The sequence below is a fragment of the Manis javanica genome, chromosome 10 (genome assembly GCF_040802235.1).
Source record: "Manis javanica isolate MJ-LG chromosome 10, MJ_LKY, whole genome shotgun sequence".
NCBI classification, from domain to species: domain Eukaryota; kingdom Metazoa; phylum Chordata; class Mammalia; order Pholidota; family Manidae; genus Manis; species Manis javanica.
The window spans coordinates 95426078-95445716 of NC_133165.1; the positions used below are offsets into that span (position 1 = coordinate 95426078).

A 19639-nucleotide genomic window follows, 5' to 3' on the forward strand; every position below is an offset into this window, starting at 1 on the left:
TAGATTCTATCAATTGCTCAAAATCATGCCACATTTGAATTTATGATTGTGAATTTCAAGCACTTTGGTTTTCCTGTATATTAAAAACATTCTACCTGAAATATGTCTATGTGTCTAAGAACTTTTAAAAATATTACCAATTATTTTACTTCAAAAATAATTCCTTAATACCAACAATTATCCACTAAAGTGTTCAAATTTCCCTAATTGTTTCATATTTTTACAGTATGTACAAATAAGGTCCATATTGTAACTAGTTGATTTTAAATTTCTTTTAATCTACAGGTCTTCCCCCACTCTCTACCCCTTGCTTTTTTTGTCCAATTTATTTGATGAAGAAACTGCAGTTTCTCCTGTAGTTTTCCACTGTCTGGATTTTGTTGCGATTTGGTCAAATGACCAAATATATATTTCTCAGATGTTTTGGTCTTTATCCACCCTTCCTAAAAATGCTCTAGAGCCAGAAAAGGTGGAACAGGTGTCTTGTATTAATGAAGGTGTCTTGTTACTAATATTATTGGACTCTGCCCAAGGGCAGGGTGGGTTGCCAGGAGCACCATGTCCTTAGGGGGTGGGAACTTTCCTACCCCCGTGACCCGACCTCTGGAGAGTGGAAAGGGGCTGGAGGTTGAATCAGCCAATGGGCAATGCCTTAGTCAACCTTGGCTATGTAATGAAGCATTTGTAAAACCCCAAGAGAACAGCACTTTGGCACTTTTACCCCTTTTTGGAGAGCTTCCACACTTGAAGAAGAAGGCCGCTGCCATGTGTCACATGGCAGGGCCAAGGTTCCATGAAAGACAAGATGCTCCTTTGCTCAGACATCTCCCTACACATCTTTTCACCGGGCTGTTGATTTGAATCCTTATCCTTTAATAAACTGGTAAACATTAAGTGTTTGCCTGAGTTCTGTGAGCCACTCCAGCAAATTAATCAAACCTACAGAAGAGGATGGAACCTCCAATCTGTAGCCAGTTGATCAGAAGCACAGGTAACAGCCTGGGGCTTGTGACTGATTGATGGCTGAAGTAGGGGTGGAGGGCAGGCTTGGATCTGATGCTATCTTCAGATAGTGTAAGAATTAAAATTCTTGCCTACTAGCATGCAGTTCAGTAGTGTTAACTACACACACATTGTTGTGCACCGGATCTCCAGGACCTTTTCATTTCACAAACTGAAATTCTGTATCCATGTTTTATTCTATTGTTTTATTCCTCTCAATTTTATTTATTTCTTCTGTGATCTTTATTATGTTCCTCCTTCTGTTGACTTTAGGCCTCATTTGTTCTTCTTTTTCCAATTTCGATAATTGTGACATTAGACTATTCATTTGGAGTTTTTCTTCCTTCTTTAAATATGCTTGGATTGCTATATACTTACTGCTTTCGCTGCATCCTACAGAAGTTGGGGCTTTGTGCTGTTGTTATTTGTTTCCATATATTGCCTGATCTTTATTTTAATTTGGTTGTTGATCCATTGATTATTTAGGAGCATGTTGTTAAGCCTCCATGTGTTTGTGGGCCTTTTTGCTTTCTTTGTACAATTTATTTCCAGTTTTAGATCTTTGTGATCTGAGAAGTTGGTTGGTAGAATTTCAATCTTTTTGAATTTACTGAGGCTCTTCTTATGGCCTAGTATGTGGTCTATTCTGGAGAATGTTCCATGTGCACTTGAGAAGAATGTGTACCCTGTTGCTTTTGGGTGTGGAATTCTATAGATGTCTGCTGGGTCCATCTGTTCTAGTGTGTTGTTCAGTGCCTCTGTGTCCTTACTTATTTTCTGTCTGGTGGATCCGTCCTTTGGAGTGAGTGGTGTGTCGAAGTCTCCTAAAATGAATGCATTGCATTCTATTTCCTCCTTTAATTCTGTTAGTATTTGTTTCACATATGCTAGTGCTCCTGTGTTGGGTGCATGTATATTTATAATGGTTATATCCTCTTGTTGGACTGACCCCTTTATCATTATGTAGTGTCCTTTATCTCATTACTTTCTTAGTTTTGAAGTGTATTTTGTCTGATACTAGTGCTGCAACACCTGCTTGGGTCCTCCTTGGGTCCCTTCCGTTGGGGGTTCTGTGTGCTTCTGTGGTCTGAGCAACTATTTCCTCCCCCAGTTTGGGGAAGTTTTCAGCAATTATTTCTTCAAAGACACTTGCTACCCTTTCTCTCTCTCTTCTTCTTCTAGTACCCTTATAATGTGGATATTGTTCCATTTGGATTGGTCACAGTTCTCTTGATATTCTTTCATTCCTGGAGATCCTTTTATCTCTCTCTGCATCAGCTTCTCTCCATTCCTGTTCTCTGATTTCTATTCCATTAACAGACTCTTGCATCTCGTCCATTGTGCTTTTAAGTCCTTCCAGACATTGTTTTGTTTCTGTATTCTCCCTCCCAACTTTATCCGTTAGCTGTTGCATTTTCCTCTGCAGCTCCATCAGCATGGTTATCACCTTTATTTTGAATTCTTTTTCAGGAAGACTGGTTATATCTATCTCCCCAAGTTCCCTCAGGGGATGTCTGGGTTATTCTGGTCCGTATCAAATTCTTCTGCCTTTTCATGGCGATAGAGGTAGTGGTGGACAGTTGGTGCATGTGTCAGCTGGGAGAACAAAGTCCCTTCCTGGTTGCTTGCTGCCTTCCTCTCCTGTGAGAACAGCGACCCCTAGTGGCTTGTGCTGGGCAGCTGTGCACTGATGGGGCCCCTGGGTCTGACCCGGGTGGCTGCAGAGTAGGTTTCGTGTGGCTGCTTGGGCATGGCTGGTCTCAGGCTGCTGCTCCGCTATGGTGGGGCTCTGCCAGAGGGGGAACGGGCGGGAGACTGTTTATTGACATGAGGGGCCTCAGAGCTGCACTGCCGCCCAGGGGGTTAGGGCACCTGGTGTTCCCTGGGCTTCCCAGCCACTGGGTTGAGTGTGCCAGGATGCTTCCATCCAGGTGTGAGGCTCCTCTACCTTTAAGACTTTCAAAAGGCACTCACTTTTCTTTTGTCCCAGGCACACCGATTGTGGGGACCTGCTTGCAGGTTTTACTGTTCTGTTTCTCTAATATCCAGCACACCATGCACTGTGTGTCTTCACTCCCTGTGCAGATGACTAGGGCTGGGTATTTAGCAGTCCTGGGCTCCCTTTCCGTCCCTGCTCCAACTCTTCTCCCGCCAAGGAGCTGGGGTCAGGGGCGCGCTTGGGTCCCACCAGGCCGCAGCTTGTATCTTACCCCCTTTGTGAGGCGCTGGGTTCTCGCAGTTGTAGATGTAGCCTGGCTGTTGCAATGTATCTTCTGGTCTCTTTTAGGGATAGTTGTATATTTTGTATTTTCAAAAATATATATGGTTTTGGGAGATTTCCACTGCCCTATTCACGCTGCCATCTTGGCTCCTCCCCTGGTTGCTTTTTCATAGCATCCTGTTCTGATTTTTATCATTAACTTGACATTAGTAGTATTAGCACAGAGCCAATGAAACCTAAAGAGATATGCAGAATCCATTCATATTGTCCTGTTCCTATGAACAGAAAGTGAGAAATATGTATGCATTCTGACTTCAGCCTCACCTGAAGTCCCAGGAAATACCCAGTACCACCAGGTGTGTAGTGATTCCAAATATTCCAGCTTTTGCCCTTTCAGCTGATGCAGCTGTGACTGCAGGGAGCAGACAAGTTGTCCCTGTCTGCCCTGTTGGAGATTCATGAGAATAACTGTTTTAAACCACTACTTTTGGTGGTGGTTTGTAACAAAGCAAGAGAATTAGAGCACAGTTAATTTGAAGTCCCTTGTGTGCTTCTCCCTGTATGCATCCTTCTCCTACACCTCAAGAAGTAACTGGCATTCTAATTTTAGTACTAATAATACTCTTCCTTTTTAAATATGAGTTTAACCGCATATATAAGTACCTCTCAACAAGGTATACTGTATTTGCCTGTTTTCAATAAACAGGTTAAATCATAGTCTTGTATACTTTTGGGTTGCTTTTTTCATACATCATTTTCGGGATTCATCCATATTGATAACTTTACTCCTTTTTGGTGTTATATAATATTCCACCAGGTGATTATACTGCAATTTACTTACCTGTCTGTTCTCCTGCCAATGAGTATTTGAGCTTTTTTTTTTTTTTGCTTTGACAAGAATATTTTTGTATGTCTCCAGGCACACAAGTTTCTCTAGGGTAAATAAGCAGATACATGGACATTACATTTCACTATGTAATGTAAAATTACTTTGCAGAGATGGTTCTATCACCTGACACTCCCACTATCAACTCACATCCCATTGCTGCACATACTTCACACTTGGTATTGCCAGACTTTCACATTTCACCATTTTTGTGCATGTGTGTGTGTTTCCTTAACCGACTTTAAGCAAATTCCTGTTTCCCTTTGTGGGAAGATGCTGCAATATAAGAGCCTTCTGGAGGACCTGCAGTGTAAATCCACTAGCCTCTCAGCTTTATCCCTGCAAGCTAAGTCACCTTTCTCAGGTTTAAGATATCACTAGCCTTTGTTTTCCAGCTTTCAAATATTTGTGGCTTTCATTTCTCTCCCATTATCTTTGTCTTTATGAGATAATACCTGAAAAAATCCTTTTGTTGTGTTTTAATGCAGTTTTAGGAGTTAGAATTAAATGTGCTGAAGTCTTCATCTTGCATCATAGATTGATTTTTAAAATTTCAGTCAATTCATTTCTAAATGTTTTAGCTTGTTTTAAAATTTGGTTATTTTCTTGTTTCTTGATTCCAATTTTTCTTAAAACATCATATGTAGTTATCTGGATATCACAACTTCAGTATCTAACATTGTCGTTTGGCTTCTGTATGTATTGCTTATTTCTGACTTGTTCAAGTGGATTCTGAGTTTGATAATTTTGAGCTCATATTTGGGTTAGCTTAATCTATGACAATCTTGAGGTTCTAAATTAGGGGTGAGCATATTACACCCTAAGAACCAAGTCCATTGCTTGACTTCATAAATGTTACTGGACCACAGCCTTATTCATTCCTTTATGTGTTGTCTATAGCTGCTTTTGCACAATACAGTGTTGTGTAGTTGAATAGCAGAGTAGTTGCTACAGACATCGTATGGCCTGCTGTCAAAATATTTACTTTCTGGCTCTTTACAGAAAGTGTGCCAACATCTGATCCAAACTATGAATATTTTCTCCACAGATTTGTATTTGCTTCTGCCAGGACCAGGGTGGAACCCAGGACCTGCAACAACCTTAGGTTTGACAACATATGCCAGATTTCTTGCAAGCCCAGCAACAGATTGAAGGCCTTCAGAGTATTTATTCCACTGTACAGAAGCAGCAATACTGTATCTTCTCTATGACTATACTCTTCTGATTTCAGGACGGTATGGATTTTTTTTTCATTTAAAGGGTGAATCCTTTCAATCTAGAAACATAGGTCCTTTTGTAGTTTTTTTATTAGTTAATAATGTCTTAAGTCTTCTCTGTTTTCTCTTAAATTCTTTACTATTAAAATGTTGGACCCAATTTGATTCTCTAATTTTACCTTTTATTTTATATCTTTATCTTTTGATTATATTTTAAGGGTGAGTTCCTCAACTTCATATGCCAACATTTATAATGAATTGCTTTGACTATCAATTCCTGTTTCAAATTTTTCTTTTCAAAGCACCCTGTTCTCAGTTAATGCATACATCTACTTTCTTTCAAAACGTTAATTATACTTGGGGGTGGATATTTTTCTGATCCCTGCATTATGTTTTCCCCCACCCTCCACTGCCTGATCTCTTATGTACTTATTTTCCTCAAATATACAGTGATCCTGGCACAAAGTTCATATTTAATAGTAGGTACCAAAGAGCTGAATGAAAACCATACATTATATATATATATTATTAAGGTACAACCAAGTGAATGTCTGGACATCTTTTCTCTGGGGCCAATTAGTTTCTCTGAAGAACGAATTCCAGGCAGAGAAGTCTTATCTGATAACACAGCTAGGGAGCTCACATTCAGAGTGCAAATTTTTACTTAATCGATGTTTCCAACCCTGTATCTAATTCAAGCTTTCTGTTATTCCTGATACAAGTGCTATGATCTTACAAGAGAAGATCTTCCAGTTTCTTAAGAGAATTAATCTCTGGCCTCCTACTTAAAAAGGTGGAAGGATGGAAATTGGTCACTTGAGTTCAGTAAGGGTAGAGAAAGACAGTTCAATGATTTTTGCATAGACTTGCAACCAATCCTTTCTTCATGTCCCAAGCACCATCTCTGAATATGAGCACCTGGTTCCTCCAGGTCCTGAGCATCTTCCATGGAAACTGCAGGGTGTCCTGGCCTCTTTCTCACTGCACTGCCTCGTGCAGGCACTCAGATGAGAGCTTCCTTGGTTCTGGAAATCAGTCAAGTCAGTCTTTCCCTACCTATACTGTGTTTTCCAAAAATTTATTGATCTCTCTTATTGATTTCTTCTCTCCTGTTTTATTTGTCATTGTGTGGTTACACTTTACTGTCATTTTACTGAGATTTCAGGAAAGAAAATTAACAGTCAATATTTAATTAACAGTCTGGAATTTTTCTAACTGAAGTGTAAATAATCTTAAAATACTGGATATAGAAATATTTTCCATACATATCCCTTCTTGGAAGTACTTTAATAAAGCTTACTTACTACAGATTTCTTAACATTGGAACAAATGAATGACCAAACATTGAACAAAGAAAGAGGACTCTGAAATCAAATATGCTGGCAGGAAACAGAAATTTGTGATGCAGGTCATTTTTTAATATAGTTTTTAAAAACACTTTCAAATATAACTATAACTACAAATTTAATCAGAAAATAATAACTGAAAGAAACGTATGCTAAATAACCATTAGTACATTATTTTAAAGAATTATTTTCCTGAATCCTTGGCTTCCTTCATTGATTTTATAAAGGTATAAACCTACTGCTTTTTCCATTTGGGTATTTTGTGCTAAATGTAGCTTTTCCAGATAATTATAAACAAACCTGCAAAAAACTCACGTTTTAAATAGGGAAAAAGGTATTTCTTAGTAAGTTGGTAAAGACTGTAAGTTGATACCTCCAAGCTTTTCATTTACTATAAAGTAGCAATTAGTAAAATCCATATCCTCCCCCCAAATTCAGTTTTCTTATATTGTAAAAATCTTTATAAAAAATGTACTGAGTGCAATAAAATCTCCATATATGTTTTTTTTTACTCAACAGATAGACATATTAAAATACTTCATCATGAAATCAGAGCAAGGGAATATTTAACAGTATCATGTTTGCTAAGGAAAATATTACTGTGGAAGACATCCAAGAAGTCTAAAATGCTTTTATTGTGGCAATAACAAGGCTATTGATACTTGTACTATTCTTAAAAGATCTCTTCCACCTTTATAGTGAAAATCAGTGCATATTCTTTTATATTATTAAAAAATGTAAGATTTTTTTAAATCATCAATTTGCTTTAAAATAATTAACTCACCTTGAAAACATAGATTAGCTATGATAAATCCATTATTTAACAAATTGGGTATTTCTAATGACTTAAAATAAACTGGCTAAAACCCATGGAAGGGTCAGGAAGCAATAATGTAGGTCATAAAAAGAGGAAAAAAGGCCAGGTACTTTTGTGGAATGGAAAAGCAACAATTTTAATACCTATTTTGAAACACTGAAACGTTTTGGGCTCAGTCAGTCTCTACTACTTTTAAATCACAGCAATAAACCAAAAATTTTAAAACATGAACCCTATCTTAGTCTCAAAAACAATTATCTGCTACATACATAAATAAAAAGTGCTTGTAACTAATAATATACAACACTGAAAATGTCTTAAGATCACAAATGGCCTATGTCTCACTGCCAGCAATGAGTGATATATGCTAAGGGTGCCATGATATTTACAAAAGACAAAAAATATATACAGTCAATTATTTCCTGTAGTTCTAATGTTATCATCATACCATTGAACATAAAATAATCTTCTTTTGATACAGTAATTAATACAGATTATATTATGGAAGAGAAAACTCCAAGGAAGTCCTCCTTAGGGGTTTCTGATGATTAAGTGTACTAGCTTATAATGAAAAACATGAATAGAACACAATTCTGAGGGAAAAAAAGCCTAATTTATTTGTTTTATAAAATAAAATATAAAGAGATCTTGGTTTAGATACTAAGATGAGGCAGAATAAATTGTTAGTATTCCCTATTCACGTAAATAAGCCAGGAAGGGAAATTACCAATTCCTGTTACCTGCCCAGTCACTTCAAAAATCCTTCTTAAGTAAATCAAAATAAAAACAACTTGGTTTTTGGTTACCCTTTTCCAGTCAAATTTTCCAGATGTTCTGGAAGCAATGAGTTCAATTTGGTGTCTTCTGTTCTGGGAATGAACAATTAGTTTATACTGAGATCTCAGCTTTCAAATGTTGTGACCAATTATTTGTGAGTTATAATCTGCAGGTTCCATTTTTAAAATATGTGGGATAACACTGTCAATTCGTACATTGCCAATGAGACCTTTGAAAAACAATTCTTCAGTGATGGTAGCATTCATCAGTCTCAAAGCTGGCAATCTGAGTAGTAGTCTGGACAACCTAAAAAGTGAAAAAAGGGAGAGGAAACAAGGTTATAAATCAAAAAAAGATTAAGTGGAAACATGAGTAATTTCTGCACGTATATTATCTGTGGACTAATAAAGGTCAAATTTTCAAAGGTAAAATAAAAACTTTAGTATTCTCAAGTCTAACAGTTTATGACAATCTCCTGGATGTAAATGTAATCTGACAGATTTCACAGGAAAACCATGCTCTTAACTGCTACCCTATGCTGCCTCCACTTGTAGACCACAGAACTAAGTTATTAAACTGTGTATCAAATTATACATTTAAAAATGGCACCTCGGATCTCATTTGAGGTTGTAAGAATAGTAAATTTTATGTTAGCAGGAGACACAAAGCTTGATGATAGTGGTTTTCTTGGTTTTGCTTTGCAAAAAATTACTGTAAATGGTAGAAATGGTAATAATTATTGGGAAGACCCCAGAATATGGAATCAAGACCACTGGGTTCAAATCCTGATTCACTGCCTCCTAGCTTTAGTGTGCCTGTATAAGCCACTTTCTCCAGGGTTGTGGTAAAGGTTAACAAAATGATCCCTGCCAGTTTCTATGCGAGTGAGGCTCAAGGCAGGACCACATCTGGGTGAAAAGTACCCTGTAAGTCAAAACTGCTAGCCAAAGATAGTTTATTATGTAACTAAAAATGTAAAAAAGTGAGAAAAAGTTCCCAAAACTGAGAAAGAGATCAAAGCACCTGGAACTTAATGGAACAAAGATCAGCAAACAGCAGGATGTCAAAAAGAAAGAAAAATTTAAATATGTGTTTATTTTGTATAAAGAGGTATAAATAAACTAAAAGAACTGAAGAGCAATCATAGCAAAACCACCAACAAAAGAAGGTTGTGCTATGTTTATCCTTCCTCTAGACTAAGGCTTACAACTCTAACACTCGAAACCAAATGAAACCAGGACCAAGTGATCTTCCTGTAGCCATGTACTTTACTGCTCAAATTACTCAGTTCCTCTTTGTTCCCATCAGCTGAGCAACATCTAAAGACAGCAGGAAGCAGGTAGGAAAACTGATTAGATGTAACAACCTAAGGCTGATTTTATCAACGGAACTGGCTTATATAAGTCTATTATTCAATATATGTAAAAAATTATTTTATGCAAAATGTTCTTTTACAAGTTTGACGAAATATGTTAAATTAATCATATTAATAAATACATTTATATAGTATTAATACATTTATATATTACTATGTAATAGGCACTGTTCTTAGCTCTTTATATATATTAACTTAATCTTCTTACTAATTGTAAAATGTGAGTATTATTATATCCATTTTACAGGTAAAGAAACTGAAACAGAGAAAACGAATAAATTGCCCGAGGTCATATAGCTAGTAAGTGGTAGTAAGGTCACTAGTCAGACCCAGGTACTTTAGCTCTGATAGCCATGTGGTTTTCTACAATGTTCTCTCTCTTCAAGAACTGACTTCATCTAGCAAAAATTTCTTTCCCAAAGGACATTGGCAAGAAATATATTGGTAGAAATATCATAAGCCAAATTTCAAAATTGTTTATAAAATAGTCTAAAGTTTGTTAACTCACTCACATTTTTCTCCTTTTACTAATAAAATCTATTTTTTAATTTAAAGACAGCAGTTTGGGCACTATAGCCAGACTACTTGGGTAAGTCAGTCTCTGCCATTTATTGTGTGACTTTGACCTTAACCTCTCTGTGCTGAAATCTCCTCTTATATAAACTGTAAAAACTGGATGAAATATTACATATAAATCAACTTGCAACAATGTACTACTGCATATAATAGCATTAGCTATTTCAAAGGGTCAAGGTTGACTAGAACACTGAAGTACTCATGGAGGAAAATAATGAAATAATAAATTCACAAAAAGTTTTAAGATGAATTTAATTAAATAATATTCAACTTCTAGATACCGGTAGGTGTCATCCGGATATGTTTTAGTTATATAATCTTGGAATTCCACATATGCCTTTTCTTGAAATTTCTCAATCTGTTCCATGTTTTCTAAGCCAGGATGATCTGAAACATTAAAGAATATATTGTTACCCTAGTTCTGAATGCTTTTAAGTCACCCTGGAGATGGAAGAGGGTGGGGAAGATTAGTTCAGTCAAAAAAGAATCTCTAACATATGTACTGCTCTTTTATTCCACAAATACTTTTCACAAGAAGATTTCCCATTGTTAGGTAAAAAAGTACTTATGAAATTATAAAACTATGAACATGATCCCTATAAGAAAAAATGTAACATGGAAACATGCAGTATTTCACCTATGTAAACATTTCACTGGTCACTACAAAATTCACAAAACTGGAAATATTAAAGGAACATTATAAAAATTATGCCTAAGTTGATATTGAAAAATATATACTTTCCTGACTGAAGAGAATTAAAAAATAAATAGAAAATGGGATTAATAAATAAAATTATATTTTGAAGATCAGTAAAATTATATTATAAATAAAATTATTTTACATTTATAAGTTGAAGATCAAATCTATCTTCTTTCTATTTTAAGGAAAATAAAGGTGGTGAATTGTGATAAAAATGGAGATACATGTTATTAACCTATATGAAACATATTAGAGGAAATAGTATAAAAAAAGCTTTAATTATCTTTCTGATATCACTAAGGTTAAAAAGCAGGTTTCCTCATATAATTTTATCATAATGTGCAGGAATAAAAATACACACCAAAATAAAAAATACAGAGCTTAAGAGAACAGCTGATGCCATCAACAGAACAAAAAAGCACCTCACAGTATGGGAGCGTATATCTGTAAATAATTTATCCAATAAGGGGTTAACATCCAAAATATTTAAAGAACTCATATGACTCAACACTAAAAAAACATAATGTAATTAATAAATGGGCAGAGGACCTGAACAGATATTTTTCCAAAAACGACCTACAGATTCCCAACAGACACATGAAAAGATGCTCCACACTGCTAATCATCATAGAAATGCAAATCAAAACCACAATGAGATTTCACCTCACACCAGTCAGAATGGCCACTATCCAAAAGACAAGAAAAATGTTGGCAAAGATGTGGAGAAAAGGGAACCCTCCTAAACTGTTGGGAAACTCAATTGGTACCACCACTATGGAAAGCAATATGGAGGGTCCTCAAAAAACTAAAAATAAAAATTCCATACAACCCAGTAAATCCACTTCTAGGAATTTACCTGAAGAAAACAAAATATGACTCAAAAGATAAATGCACCCATAGCCAATATATGAAAGCAACCTAAGTGTCCATCAATAGATGAATGATTAAAGAAAATGTGGTACTTATAGCCAATGGAATATTACTTAACCATAAAAATGAAAGAAATGATGCCATTTGTGACAACATGGATGCACCTGGGAGTATTATGTTAAGTGAAGTGGAGAAAGACAAATACCATATGATTTCACTTATTTGTGGAATCTAAAAACAAAACAAAACAAAATGAGCAAAATAGCAGTAGACTCATAGAGACTAAGAAGTGATTGGTAATTACCAAGGGGGAGGGGTTAAAGAGGGTGGGTGGGGAAGGTGAGGGGGATAAAGAAGCACAAAAATCTCTATCATAATATAAGTTGGTCAAGGGGCTGGTAGTACAGAATGGAGAATATAGCCAATGATTCTGTAACATCTTCCTATGTTGACAGATAGTAACTGGAGGTGAGGATTTAATGCGTCTAACTGTTAAACCACTGTGTTGTACACCTGAAACCAATATAAGATTGTATATCAACTATACTTCAGTTAAAAAAAAAGAACAATTTTTCTTATTCAGAAATTGATCACTGAGTTTACTGTCTATTTACTATATATGGGAACAAAAAACTGGCAGGAAAATTAGAGTAACATTTTTCTATTTGCTGGTAACATTATGAAGATGTTTGGCAATTTAACCCATTAAAAAATCAATACTCATCTGTCATTCTGCCTTTTAATGATGCCTAGAAAGTATACCTAAGAATTCAAACGTTGCTGTGACAACAGAACTCACAGAACTAATCATGTCACTAATTTCTTCAACTTTCCTTTCCATACCAATAATGTAACAGATTCACAAACATCTGAAGTCTAATATCCATAAAATTCAATGAAGTGTATAATTCAATGGTTTTTAGACTATTCAGAGTTGTGCAACCATCAACACAATCTAACTTTAGAACATTTTTGTCAACCTAAAAGAAATTCTGTACCTAATTAGCAGTCACTCTCCAGTCTCCCCTCTCTTTGGTCTCTGATAGTCATGAACCTACTTTATGTCTCCACAGATTTGTCTATTCTAGCTTTTTTCATATAAGTAGAATCATGTAGTGTGTGGTCTTTTGTGACTGGCTTCTTTCGCTTAGTATACTCGCTCAGTATACTGTTTTCAAGGTATATCCATGTTGTAGCACGTATCAGAATTTCACTCCTTCTCTGGTTAATACCCCACTGTATGTGTCAACTGCATTTTGTTTATTAATTCACTGATGGACACTTGGGTTGTTTCCACTTTAAGTGCGATTTTACATTCCCCCCAACAGTGTATGGTGTTTCCAATTTCTCCACACCCTCTAATAGTGTATTTTAATAAGAAGTAAATGTTTATATATACATACCTGGACTGAAGAGTACTATTGCCTTTAGGTAAGCATATTCATATCCATCAATGCAGAGTTTAACCATGCTGTTACAAAACTCCTGTAGTTTGAAAATGTGCTCCATCAATAACTTTCTTCTTTCTGTTGACATTTTATCTTTAATTTAAAACAAACAAACAAAGACTTCTAGTTTTCAGCTAACACATGCATCACTATTTTCATCCAATGTAGTTCCTTCTCACTAATTTCTAGCTTTGAATATAATTTATCTAGAAATTTTTTTAATTCAGTATCTCTGCAGGAACAGATGAAACTAATTAATGATCTTCATACAAGGTTCATTTAAGAAAAAACAAAACAAGCTGTTAGTATAAAAAAACCCAAACAGAACTTTCAAGATATACCTCTGAGAAGTAAACTGCAAAGACAACCACCTGAAAAGCTGGCCAACCAAAGAATAAAAGACTCAAATTTTATAACAGGATTTTATTTTTAAGCTTATACTGGTTGGAAAAAAAGAGCAAAATCATTTAGTTTTAGAAGTTACCAACATTACTGAAATAAAAACAATTATTTAGCAAAAAACACTGCCAAGACCAAAAAAAGTTGAGTAAAGTTAAGTTTTATAGTACCTTTTTGAATTTAATGAGTTTTTGTTTAAAATGCATCTGATTAGTTATCCATAGGCTGTATTTCAAATTTATGAGAGATCAATCAAGACCAGGAGTCCATGAATAAGATGAAAATGTAGTGCTGCCTTCTAGTTGATAAGATTTTAAGGTGATTTCTTTCCCCTTCAACAGGTGGAGGAGGTAATTTAAAAATGCAAAACAGGAAATGGAATATGCTAAGGAAATAAAATATAATTCCCAATTTATAAATCATTCCTTAACTCAAAAGGCAGTTCTTCCCATTTGAGGATGGGGTATTCTCTTGGTAGGTCACAACCCATTCTGAAGTTAGACATTTAAAAATCACTGACTGCCTCTTTCCTCAAAATAAGAATTGTATCACCTTGGCATCAAGAAAAGGATAGGGAGGATTATTCTGTGACTCTTAGGTACTGTTTAAGTGAAAGAACACATTTTGATAAATTGACAAAAAAAAAAAAATAGCTGACTTTGGGATTCAAAAGGCTACAATAAAGAAAGGCAATTTAAAAATTGGTGGCAAGTACACATTTCTGAATATTTGGTCACCTCTATATAAGCTAAGCCTGGACTCTTTGTTACCTATGTCCAAGTGCAAAAATTTACAAAGCCGTCAGAAATAGCCTGCCAGACTTATATATGTACTTGTTTCAATTTTATTGTATTCTTATTGAAAAATATTTTTGGGTGATGAATGAATTTATGAAAATACAACAAAGTAAAAAGCTACAATATAATCATCAGATGTCTAACTTTAATCATAACACTTTCTAAGACTGACATGCCCCTCTTATATCCTGCAAAAGGAAATAAATAAAGGTGCTTTTTACCTTGTTGAAGGCTACTATGAAGACAATTGACAAATGTTGCTAATATAGTTGCCACATTCATTACCTGCCAGCACTGGGCAAGACCAAGAGTAAAAAGTTCATTCCAGTAAGCTTTCACCAATGATATGCTGTTTTCTTGCCTATTAAAATAAAACAAACACATATCAGATATTAATATATATTTTTAAAACTTTACAACTGATTCACATATTTAAAAATAAATTATTACTGAAATAAAAATTATCCTAGAATGACCAACTGGGCATGGGCTTGATCAATTCTGTTTTGCATAGATGACTGCAAATGATGAGGAAGGCTTATAAATTTAAATAATAGTTCAATAATCAATCAGCCAGTTTATATGAACATTTGCAAGTGTACTACAAACTAAAAATTTGGGCTTTAATCCCACATTTCATATAAACAGATAATGTTTTAAAAATTATAAGCAAAAGCGTATTAAACTTTCCCAAGTTTTCTTTTGCTTTAAATGCAGATAAATCCTTCTTAAAAAGGGCAATTAGAAGTATTTGATGGTAGGTAAGCAACCATTTTCTAGAGAAATGGCTTATTCTATAAGTATGTTTCAAATGGGATACTAGTATCCCTATAAGATACAAGATTTTTCTAGGAGTAAGTAAGATAAGGCCAGAAGGCCTTCCCTGAACTTAAGAAATCTCAGGAACATGAGCGAGTAGGAAAAGTATTAGAATAGAAACCCAGACATCAGGGTTTTTAAACCTATATCATGCACTTATTATCCATTTAAAATTAGGCAAATAAGCTTCCCAGGACTCAGCTGTTTAGCTATATAAAATGCAGAGAAACCATGTGTCCTGTATCTTTCTCAGCATTACTATGAAATGCAAATACCCAAGAATTATGTATATGGTTATACATACACTGTTAGTTACCGGTAATAAAAATTCTACATTACTGTAATGTAGGATAATGCACTGGAAAGTGAGGGAGAGGTTCAGGTAAGGTGCCTAGAACACCTTTCTCAGGAGTGACATTTGAGTAGAGAAAGATTGGGAAGAACTTAAAAAAAAAAATATCTAGGGTATTCCTAATTTCTAATAGCAATTGAAATCTATTTGTAAGTGAAGCTTAAATAAAAAGAATATCAGTATTTAAAATTCTTCTTATAAAGAGTGATTATAACTTCAAACTCAAAAAAAAAAAAAGATAACTAGATATCATTATCCTTTGCCAGAAAAAAATTGGTGAAATTCAGAATTGAGGAGGGTGTAAGAAAATAAGCTTTCATTCTTATACACTACTAATGAGTGTAAACTGGTAGAGTATCTTTTTAGAGGCCAATTTGATAATACATATGAAAAGTGTACATCCTCTTAGAGCAATTCTACTTATAAGAACCTACTTCATAGAAGTACAGCAATGGTAGGCAAAAAAATATATATGATATATATATTGCTGTAGCACTGGATATATTAGCAAGGAAAACTAGCAAGAACCCAAATGTCTACTAATAAGGCATAAATGAATATAATAAAGCATAAAATGAAGAAGAGTAAATTTACATGTATATAGACATAAGAACAAGTACATCATAGAAGTGTAAAAAGAAAGGCAAAGAGAAGCTAAAAAAGATGGTGGTGTGAGAAGGCAGAAACCTCCTCCCCAAAATCACATAAAACAAAAACATACAGCAAGTACAACTAACCCTGGAAAAGCAACGACTGCAGAACAGACTGCCTACATCTGAGGAAAAGAAGACCTCACAGAAAAGGGTAAACCAGCAAAGTCGTGATCCAGCAGGATCCAAGCCTTCCCCCTACCAGAAGCCCACAGGTGGGAGGAAGAAAAACAGAGCAGGGAGGGGAGGAAGTAGAAGCCCAGGACTGCTGAACACCCAGCCTTGGAGATCTGCTCTGGGAGCACAACCCACATTACATGTGCTCTGGAGATTAGTGGGGCTGGAAAGCAAAGATGGGTGGAAAACTGGGAGAGACCTGAGATTCCAGCTGCCTGTGGAGAACAGGTATGCACAACCAGTCCCCCTAAGACAAAAGAAAGGCTGGCAGTTTGAGACTTCTCAGCAACAAGAGGGGTGCTAAAGTGGCAAACATTACACAGAGCTCACTGCTCAGGAGAAGGAATGAGTGGACAAAATCATTCTGGCACACAGTCCAGCAGGTTAGGAACCCTCAGGAGCTTCAGACGCTCCATCCCTCCGGCTGGCAAGGCAGCCCACTGGGGTATGCAGCCTGCCACTCGGTCCTCCAGGCAGAGGCAGACACTGGTGCTGCACACCCGCTTCCCTGGCAATGGTGCCAGGCCAGCCAGGAGGTGGCTCCGCATATGGCAGCTACAGGGACGAAGCACAGAGGCTCCTCCCTGCACGCTTGGCCAACTGGACCTGGCAGTGGAGGCAGGCATTACAGCTGGGAAGGCAAAAATGAGCTCTTTCCTCCTGGCTGGCACTGGTTCCGCTCTCATGCGACCCCTGCCATTGCTTCAGGTGCTCGGCAGCTCCAGAGAGTACAGTTTCTGGGCACTAGAGAGTACTGCCTATACAAAGTTATTATTTCATAGGAAACACTAAAAAAGATGAAATGGCAAAAGAATTTGGTCCAAACAAAACCTCAGGAAGAAAACACCAGAAGAGGGCTCAATGAAACTGAAATCACCAATCTTCTTGATAAAGATTTCAAAATAAAACACAGAAACATGCTCACAGAGCTACAGAAAAATATTCAAGATCTCAGGGAGGACTTCCACAAAGACAAACTTTGAAAAATACAGTACTGAAATGAAACATACAATGGAGGGATTTAAAAGTAGATTAAATAAGGTGGAGGAGATGGTAAATGGAATAGAAATTAGAGAACAGGAAAACAAAAAAGCTAAGGTACAGAGAGAAAAAAGGACTGCTAAGAATGAAAGAATATTAAGAGAACTGTGTGACCAATCCAAACAGAACAATATTTGCATTATAGGGGTACCAGAAGAAGAAGAAGAGAGAAAAAGAGACAGAAAGTCTCTTTGAGGAAATAACTGCTGAAAATTTCCCCAATCTGAGAAAGGAGATAGTCTCTCAGGTCATGGAAGTGCACAGATCTCGCAACACAAGGAGCCCTAGGAAGACAACACCAAGACATATAATAATTAAAATGGCAAAGATCAAGAACAATGTGAGAGTACTGAAAGCAGCCAGAGAGAGAAAAAAGATCACTTATAAAGGAAAGCCCATAAGGCTATCAGCAGACCTCTCAGCAGAAACCTTACAGGCCAGAAGGGAGGGGCATTAAATATATTTAATGCAATGAAACAGAAGGGTGCCCAATCAAGAATACTCTATCTGGCAAGATTATCATTTAAATTTGAATAAGGGATAAAACAATTTCCAGATAAGCAAAAGTTGAGGGAATTCATCACCCACAAACCATCTCTACAGTGTATCTTAAAGGGACTGCTATAGATGGAAGTGCTCCTAAGGCTAAATAGTTGTTGCCAGAAAAAATAAAACAACAGTAAAGGAAGTAGACCAATTAATTATTCAGCAAATAAAGAATTAAATCAATTACTCACAAATTTAGCCAAGGGATGCACAAGAGTACAGAATATGCCATCTAATATATAAAGAGTGGAGGAGGAAGAAGAAGGAACAGAGAGAAAAAAGAACCTTTAGATTGTGTTTGAAATAGTGTAATAAGTGAGTTAAGATACTGTAACATAGTAAGAAAGCTGCCCTTGAACCTCTGGTAACCAAAAATCTAAAACCTAAGTACATACCAATTGATAATCACCCTAAATATAAATGGACTGAATGCACCAATCAAAAGACAGAATTAAAAAATGCATAAAAAAACAAGACCCATCTATATGTTGCCTACAAGAGACTAACTTCAAACCCAAAGACATACACAGACTCAAAGTGAAGGAATGGAAAAAGGTATTTCATGCAAATAATAGGGAGAAAAAAGCCAGAGTAGCAGTAGTTATATCAGACAAAATAGATTTAAAAAAAAGAAAGCAACAAGAGAAAAAGAACATTACATAATGATAAATGGGTCAGTCCAACAAGAGGATATAGCCATTATAAATACCTATGCACCCAATATAGGAACATCTAAATATGTAAAACAAGTACCAACAGAATTAAAGGGGAAATAGAATTCAACGCATAATTTTAGAAGACTTCAACACACCATTACTCCAAAAGACAGATCAACCAGACAGAAAATAAATAAGGAGATAGAGGCACTGAACAATGCATGAGAACAGACAGACCTAAAGACTTCTACAGAACTTCATCATACAAAAGTAGCAGGATACATGTTCTTCTCAAGTGCACATGGAAAGTTTTCCAGAACAGATCATACACTAGACCACAAAAAGAGCCTCAGTAAATTCAGAAGGACTGAAATTGTACCAACGAGCTTCTCAGACCACAAAGATATGAAACTAGGAATAAATTATGCAAAGAAAACAAAAAAGCCCACAAACACATGGAGGCTTAACAACATGCTCCTAAATAATCAATGGATCAATGATCAAATAAAAACAGAAATCAAGCAATGTATGGAGACAAATGAAATCAACTCAACACCCCAAAATCTGTGGGATGCAGTGAAGGCAGTTCTAAGAGGGGAGTATATTGCAATACAGGCCTACCTCAAGAAAAAAGAACAATCCCAAATGAACAGTCTAAACTCACAATTAATGAAACTAGAAAAAGAAGAACAAATGAGGCCCACAGTCAGTAGAAGGGACATAATAAAGATTAGAGCATAAAGAAATAAAATTGAGAGAAATAAAACAGAAAAAAAATCAATGAAACCAGGGGCTGGTTCTTTGAGAAAACAAACAAAATACATAATCTCCTTGCCAGACTTATCAAGAAAAAAAGTCTACACACATAAACAGAAATACAAAGAATTATTAGAGAATACTATGAAAAATTGTATGTCCAAAAATTGGACAATCTAGAAGAAATGGACAACTTTCTACATAAATACAA

At 35.8% G+C, this 19639-nt stretch overlaps 1 protein-coding gene across 4 annotated transcripts in view; it reads right to left on the reverse strand.

The window, feature by feature from the left end:
• Nucleotides 1-8080: 8080 nt before the first annotated feature.
• NR2C1 (nuclear receptor subfamily 2 group C member 1) overlaps nucleotides 8081-19639 on the reverse strand; it is a 45880-nt gene continuing 34321 nt past the window's right edge. For 3 of the 4 annotated variants that reach the window (XM_037023054.2, XM_037023056.2, XM_037023055.2), the window contains 4 exons: nucleotides 14653-14792; nucleotides 13191-13328; nucleotides 10499-10604; nucleotides 8081-8572 (listed from right to left, as the gene is read on the reverse strand). In XM_037023054.2, the coding sequence (XP_036878949.2) occupies nucleotides 8398-8572; nucleotides 10499-10604; nucleotides 13191-13328; nucleotides 14653-14792 (559 nt within the window). In that variant the 3' untranslated portion in view covers nucleotides 8081-8397. Of the gene's footprint in view, nucleotides 8573-10498; nucleotides 10605-13190; nucleotides 13329-13804; nucleotides 14020-14652; nucleotides 14793-19639 lie in introns of those variants that run through there. The other variant, XR_005062583.2, reaches the window with a different exon arrangement.